Consider the following 7,909-nt stretch of genomic DNA (forward strand, 5'->3'; position numbering starts at 1 on the left):
TACAAAAAATTATAATAATCAAAATCTCACAATAAGGAAATGCTAAAGATGATGCTTGAAAAACAGTGACAATGCGCTTTGATGTCCCTGTGCTTTTTAAAAGTTGAGTATGAGAGCACCAGTCCACCTGTTTCGGGCCATTTGGGGGCCTCCGGGGCCCTTGCTGCCCCTGGGAGCAGACAATACAGTACCTAGAGCTGTTTTAGCCAGCGGCTGGGTTAAACTCAACTAGACCTGGGACTCTCTTATCTTTACCTTTCTTCAATGTCTCGGGAAACTGCAGCAGTAAGGCAGGTTGGGATATCTGATTGCCTGTACTTCCAGTTTAATTAACACCTCTTAATATTGTAAAGTCCTATCTGCGGAAAATTCAAGCCAGCCCTCGCTACTGTTATCCCTTTACTGAAGGGATACAGTCTCTCTCTCTCACTTTCTCTCACTCTCTCTCACTCACTCACTCACACTACCACTGCCACCGCCACTCTCTCCCTCTCTGTGACTGACTGCCTGGGTGGAAGGATATCAGGGGGGTTAAAAGTGCTGCTCTATTGTTCGCTTAGCTCCCACACCCTTCCCAGAAGCCACCTGGCTAGCCCTGACCCCACAGAGGGGGTATAATGAGCACCCTATACCCTGACGGGGTGGAGCCCGCATAAAACCCCTCATCTTCTTCTCCCTCTTTAAGTCCTGCTCTCTGCTCTCCCAGTCCTGGGTTGAGTGGTTCGGATGCTGTTGCGCTGTGTGTGAAATATACTCTCTTGTTGTGTGTGTGATGTGTGTGTGTGTGTTGTGTGTGTGTGTGTGTGTGTGTGTGTGTGTGTTGTGTCGGTGTTGTGTGTTTTTTGTGTGTTGTGTGTGTGGTGAACATGTGTGTGTGCATCACATACACCATCACGACATGAGCTGCGACAATACCACATCACAAAAAAATATATATCTGCAAGTTCAACAATACCAGCAATGAAAACCAGAAATGAACCAACAATATGACACTACGGAAAGGAATCATGTTCTTTTACAAACTTTTTTTTCAAGTAACAACTTTAATGAATCTTGACGCTAGAAAATAAAAGGTGTCTTCGGACAATGAGGGAAAAGTGGGCTGTAACTAGTACGAGGACCTGAACAGTTCACAATGAGTGAGAGTGGGTGAGTGTGTGGGTGGGTGGTAGGGTGAGTGGGTGGGTGATGTCCATGTGTTCGTCAGGAAAGTCCCAGAGTGGATATTTCCAAATCCCTCTTGTTTTTTTCCCTCTTCCGTCATTTAATCCACAAAGTGTCTCTGGCCAATGAGGAGAGGGACTGACTGACATTACTGACATGAGTTCATGGTTGGGCCCTTCCTTCCTTTTCCTCTTCTAATCTCTCTGCCATCCCTCTCTTTCTCCCTCCTTTGTCTCTTCCCCAGCAATAGTCTCTCTCAGGGAGAATACCAGGGTAGGATATCGACTCCTCCTCCATCTCCTCTTTTTCTCTCCATCTGTCCATCCTATTTCAAAACAAACGCGTCGGTGCGTCTTTCTGTCTCTCCGTACATCCGTCCGTCCACACACAAACACACGCGCTCGGATCCCCCAGCGTCAGTCGTAGTGCGCAAAGAAACAGAGAGCTACTGTTAGAGGAGAGGAGCGGAGAGGAGGGATCCCCAAAAAGCCCCAGAGAGCAGCAGCAGCTTTACTCTGTGAGTTCTCCAACGAATCCCAACAACGAAGAATAATAACAGGAATAGTAAAGTTCAACAAGAAAAACAACAGAGATGTGGGGAAGGAAGGAGAGATAGAGTGTTCTGGGGGGCGTTCACGGAGGAGCGGTGCCTGGGGGGAGGGGGGGGTGGAGCTGAGCTCAGACCTTGTAGTAGATGTTGGCAGGGCTCTGGGGGGGCATCTCCTGAACAATGTACACCGGGTGACCGTAGTCCCCGCTGACTTTCTCGTAGTGTGGGCAGAAGACGCTGTCTGCAGTCCTGAGCGGGATGATGATGTCACTGGGCTCCGAGCCGTTGTTGTTGCCGCTGCCGCCCCGTTTGGGCGTGGCCAGTGTGCTGAGGGACAGCGTGGTGGCGTGCTGTGGCGAGTGCTTGCGGTGCCGCCGCCGATACTTGAGCAGCAGCACGACCAGCATGATGATGATGATGATGAAGATAACGCTGCCCGAGGCGATGCCGGCAAACAGGGCCACTTCAGAGCCAATGACACTGGAGGATTTCCCACCCGTCCCTTGGTCGCCCTCACCCTCCCTGTACGACGGACCTGAGAGGAGAAAAGGGAGAAAAGAGAAACAGAGTGAGTGAAAATCTTTCTAAAACAGTGTCAGGTCATACAGATTGAGAGTGGCATGGAGGGAGGGAGAATGGAGAAAGCGAGGGTGGGGTCGTAGAAGGATTAGGGGTCTCCTTCCAGTTTTATCCTTCCATTCTCTCTCTCCCCACCCCCCCCCCTCCCTCTCTCCCTCTCTCCCTCCATCTTCATTATGTCAGAGTGAAGGTGAAAGGCAGGCGGACGGAGCACAATGACCAGAGAGTAAGGGCTCCTTTCACACAGCTCTCCCCTTAAGGTCACATTCGATCTCTGGTCTATTCAAATACAGCTGGTGGTCAATACGGCCTTGGAGCTACGGCACAGCACAGTCCCACATAGCACAAAATGGCTGAAGTGGGTTTCAATGCAGTAGCATGTCAATGAAAAACATGTCAAAATGAATGTAGAGACATTCCTTTTCTACTTACGACTAAGTCCACAAGGAAGTTGATAGTATTATACGATGAAGCAACATTCACTGTAAAAACCCAAGCAAGCTGTGTCATCTCTATTAATAACAACGACTATTGTATACATCCAGGACTCAAGGGCAGGTCGGTTCCCTTCCCCTCCTAGGATAGGGGCCTGGGAAGCAGGATTACTGTGTCTCCCTGTCTGCCTCCATTCCCCTGAGGGCTAGTGCTGGAGCTATGGTGGATGGCAGTGGGCCCAACGCAGGTACCCTTCCGTTGTTTTACAAGGGGATTATGCTGCCTCAGACACTTTGCTCAAACCACTGACGCCCATATGCTCCTGTTCCGAGCCGAGGAGGAGGGATGAGGTGGAAACAGACAGGAGAGGAGAAGATGCTGAGGTCTGCAGATTGGGGTGCCAACGCGGATTTAGTGGCGAGCTGGCAGATTTGTGCGCCGGTTGTCAGAGGGATTTGAGTGTGAACACAGAAAGGTGGGGCTAAAGGAGCCGCGCCCTCGGTAACAGGGCAGCGAGCGTCTCTACGCCTCCACCGCAGCAGCGTTTATATAGGTCAGCTTGTTTTCACTCCTCGACTGATTTTTTCCCTCAAAATAAAGTTAATTGCGGAAATTGCGGGTCTGGTTTTCTTTGGAGATTTTAACTGCTATTTAATAGGAGAGATAAGAGCGGTCGGTGTGTGCCTGCGTGTGTGTGAGGAGAACAAGTGTGAGTCTGTGCTCCGAGGCCGGTAATATGTTTGATGGCGATTGGATCATTTTCCTGAAAATGTCACTTTGCGGACAGGAAGTGGGGCGGAGATGGAGATACTGTAAGTTTGGGAGCCCAGCAGAGATGCCTATCAGTATTATAGGCAACTTTCAATTACCAGGAGAAGAATTGCTGACCTTTACTTCCTACGCTTACCCACACACTCACACACACTCTCACACACTCTCACACAATCTCACACACTCTCACACACATGCCCACAGACACTCTCCACCTGCTTTTACTGAAACTGTCTTAGAAAGGTAGACCTGAATGCCTGATGATTTCGTAAGTCTTTCTTAGCACGCTTACCTTTCTTCTCAAGCACATCGTTTGGTTTGTATGACTCCTTGTCGGGGTGCTTGGGAGGGTATCTGGTGGGGTAGTCTTTGGGTGAGATAGGGTCAGAGGGATCTGGAAGACATAGATAAGGAACACAACTATCAGACACAATGGACATGGATGATTCCCTTTCACTGTGTGTGTGTGTGTGGCCCTGTGCTATGATGTCGTCCGTCACAGTGTGTGTGTAGCATGCTTTGACGTGTTGGGTGTTCGTGTTGTGTGTTGTGTGTGTGTGTGTGTGTGTGGTGTGTTTGGTGTGTGTGTGGTGGTGTTGTGTGTGTGTTGTGTGGTGTGTGTGTGTGTGTGTGTGTGTGTGCTGTGTGTGTGTGTGTTGTGGTGTGTGTGTGTGTGTGCATCAGCGCTGCTCTTAAATGAAGCAGACTCCTGATTAATTCCTGACCTTAGCAGTTTCAAGGAGGCTGCTGCTGTTGTGTGATATGGCAACCGTCGAGGAAATTTTACCCATTGCGGTGGTCGCAGGCGCTGATTTATGAATAATCATCGGTCATTAACTAACAGGCAGGTGCGGGGCAGGGTGTCGCCACATGAGGACAGATTGGTGTGTGTGTTGTGCGTTGTGTATGTCAACTGGGGACATTTTGGTCAACTGGGGACATTCTCTGCTCGTCCACAAAGGTCATGCTATTTCTGTAGGGTTTAGAGGATAGGTTTTGGGGGGTAAGGATAGGGTATAGTGTTGGGAGAAAATAGGATGTGTTGTGTGTGTGGTGTGTGTGGTGTGTGATGTGTGGTGTGTGTGTGGTGTGTTGGCCGTGTGCGTGTGGTGTGTGTGTGTCGTATCCATCCTCCTGATCCATCACAAATTCAGGCTCATTGAAACTGACGCCGCACCCATATCCTCCTCTTTCTCTTTGGTCTGTCCTTAAGTTTGTAATGGAGGCTAATTGGCTGAATAATGAAATACCTCACACTGCTCAGATAACCTCACTGTGTGTTATGCAAATACAGTCCAATACAATTTTGACACATTCTATCAGACTGTATGGTTATCTGTTTATAACTATACGCCACCAGCACTCACCAGCACTCACTACACAAATGTCATTTGAATGAAGGAGTGACACTCACTTTGTCCCACTTTCATGATTATCTTCATGGACTTCATCTTGCACACCCCTCCTTCCTGGTTCTCCAGGCCCTCCATTGTGCCATTTGATGTTGCTGTGAGAGAGAGAGGGGGGGGAGGGGGGAGAGAGGGGGAGTTAGCATTAGCCACTGTGCTAACATCATCGCAAACAGCAAAATAACAGTACAGTGATATGTACATTAAGTCTGTCTTGGGCTGAACAGCCATATTTGAAAGACGTCAGGGAAATGTTGAAAGCCCCTAACAAGCGAGTGATTTCTTTTTAATAAAGTCACAATCCATCCCCTCGCCACCCCAGTCACTCCAAACTGCTGCCAGAATATTCCACGTAGCCCACGCCTCCAAAGTCAATTAGCTTGAGTAATTGTGTTTGTAATATCTCTAACTGAGCTGACTGGCCCAGTGGAAGAGCCAGTTACGGAGACAGAGAGAGACGGAGACAATCGAACAGGAACAATAGGTGCTGAGACACAGGAAACTCTACAGTGGCTTACAGGACATTAACACGTACGACACTCTGGAGAATGCTACAGTGGTATTAGAAGAACCAACTACCGCAAATACAACTCTCAGACACTCCCCTCTAACCTAAACCTGCTGAAGGGTATAGAAAATAAGAAAAAAAAACAGGAGGAAATAAATGAATAATAAAAGAGAGGGAAATAAACAATCGCAGGAAAGTCAAATGGGCTTTTTTCCCCCGTTGAAGGCGAGATGAAAAGGCAGTGAAAACAACTGAGGGAATGGATGGAGGTGCTAAATATTTCAGTAACCCTTAAATATAAAAGAGCTTAAAGGGTTTGAGAAGCTGTTTAAACAGCGGCAAGAGCAGCAGAAGTGGTGCACTAAACACTGTGTTTTGGGGAGCGCTGAGCAGCGGTGAGCAGATGTCGGAGAGCGGATATGAGGGAGGCGAAAGACGTCCCACATGTGATAGAGGAACAAAATGGGCCCCTAAACAGATGCTGGGAGGACTTTTAAAGACAGAAAAGCAGATTAGAAAATAACATTAAAACGCTGTATACAGATGTAGCCTGCACACCCATGGGCAGAATCAGTAGACTGTGACTAGCTACACTATAAGCAGTGAGTGCTGCTCTGTGGATATAGCCATGGCATGGACCTCCATACTGATTTCCCACTGGACCTCCCTGCCTGGGCCTATTCTCTCCCAAACCCTCCCTGCTTCAGCCTATTCTCTCCCAGTCCCTCACTTCCTGGGCCTTTTCTCTCCCAGTCCCTCTGCTGCCCCTAGAGGCAGCGGGTAGCGCTGCATCTGGCATGGGGGGTTGGGAGAGGGGGCTTGTGGTCTATCAGGTCAGTAACACAGAGGCTAACGAGCAGCCAGGGCTTAGCGGGTTGGCCTCCCGCCAGCGTGCAGTGGCCCGCATTCAATGTTCCCCCCTCCCGCTCCTCTCTCTCTAAACTCCCTCCCTCTGTCCAATGCGCTCTCTCTCTCTCTCTCTCTCTCACACACTCTCTATCACTCTCTCTCTCTCACTCTCTCACTCTGTCTCTCACTCAGTCTCTCACTCACTCACTCACTTACTCACTCACTCACTCACTCACTCATTCACTCACTCATTCACTCACTCACTCACTACACCCCTCCCCTCCCCTCCGCAAGAGAAGGCCCTCACAAGCCTGCTCCCTCCCTCCTAACCCACCCTCACTCACCCTGCCCCCCTCTCGCTCCTGCCTTGCCCTCTCACCCTGTCCCCATCTCTCCCCCACTCAACACCGCTCGCTTGCGCCAAAGCCTTTTCATCAACCGGAAGGGAATTTAAAAGCAGGTGCTCCTGTGCTATCCCTGCGAAACACTGCCCACTGCTTTCTCTAGCTGTTATTTTTTACATTCCTCAACTTCAATCACTTTTATACGTACATTTTGGACTGGGATGGAAATGGACCGACACAAAGAGACTGTTTACAAGGACTGTGTTTTGCTTTCTATCTCTCCCTCGCTCGCTCTTTCTCCCTCTCTCCCTCTCCCAAGCCAACCTATGGATTTTTGTGGTGGGACGACAATCACATTATGTGCAAAGCTTCTTAAAACCTTGTGTGTTCTTGTGTGTGTGGGGGGGGGGGGCACACACAAACACAATGGTGTAATATGCGTTACATAGCTCTGTTTGTGTTATCCTGTATTTTACTCATTATGAGATTATTATAATATTGCTGATAATGACAATGTGTGTGTTTGCGTGTACGTGTGTGTGTGTGGGTGAGCGAGTGTGCGTGCGTGCATGGGTGTGTGTGGGTGAGTGAGTGTGCATGCATGCATGGGTGTGTGCATGTTTGTGGATAGCAGGACAGGGTGCAGGCCTGAGGTCTCAGGATGAACTGCAACAGCAGGCATATCTAGGTCTTCTGTCCCTCCAATACCTCCAAGGTGCCCTCTCTCTCTCCTCTCTCCTCAGCCACTCTTACAAAACCCCTTTGCACCACAAACACACACCCAAACAGTCTACCCCCTATAAAAATGTGACAACATAGGCTGCTAAAAGTAGTGGCCCATAGGCACAGCTCTAGGATCAGCTCATCCTCCCCAACTCCATACCTTAACCATTAATACAAAAACACACAAAACTGATCAGTCTCTGGGTGAATATTCATTCCTACTGAGCAAAAAGAACACAACCTACCCCCTAGTTGGCTTCCTCGGCAGTATGGCAGGGGCTGGAGGCTAGCAGCAATGGACTGGTTAAGAACAGAATGGGATTTTTGACTGGCCTGCCTGGCTACCTGACTGCCTCGTTACTCTGCACTGGGCTGTTTGGCAGGAAAAGCTAGCTGCTAGCTGTAATCCCTGTGCTAAAGGAACGTCAGGGAGGATAGACTTCGCTCATACATGCCCCTCACAAATGGATTTTCTTCCACCACCAGCGCCTTACAGAGCGCAGATAAGACTTAGCTAGGCAGAGAGTGAGAGAGAGAGAGAGAGAGAGAGAGAGAGAGAGAGAGAGAGAGAGAGAGA

General features: G+C 49.2%; 1 protein-coding gene across 1 annotated transcript in view; it reads right to left on the reverse strand.

Moving 5' to 3' along the window:
- Nucleotides 1-1,467: 1,467 nt before the first annotated feature.
- efnb2a (ephrin-B2a) overlaps nucleotides 1,468-7,909 on the reverse strand; it is a 25,718-nt gene continuing 19,276 nt past the window's right edge. Inside the window, exons 3-5 of the mRNA XM_023981573.2 lie at nucleotides 4,914-5,006; nucleotides 3,792-3,893; nucleotides 1,468-2,249 (exon numbers count right to left, since the gene is read on the reverse strand). Of these exons, the coding sequence (XP_023837341.1) occupies nucleotides 1,843-2,249; nucleotides 3,792-3,893; nucleotides 4,914-5,006 (602 nt within the window). The 3' untranslated portion in view covers nucleotides 1,468-1,842. The remainder of the gene's footprint in view (nucleotides 2,250-3,791; nucleotides 3,894-4,913; nucleotides 5,007-7,909) is intronic.

The sequence above is a fragment of the Salvelinus sp. IW2-2015 genome, linkage group LG36 (genome assembly GCF_002910315.2).
Source record: "Salvelinus sp. IW2-2015 linkage group LG36, ASM291031v2, whole genome shotgun sequence".
Lineage (NCBI taxonomy): Eukaryota > Metazoa > Chordata > Actinopteri > Salmoniformes > Salmonidae > Salvelinus > Salvelinus sp. IW2-2015.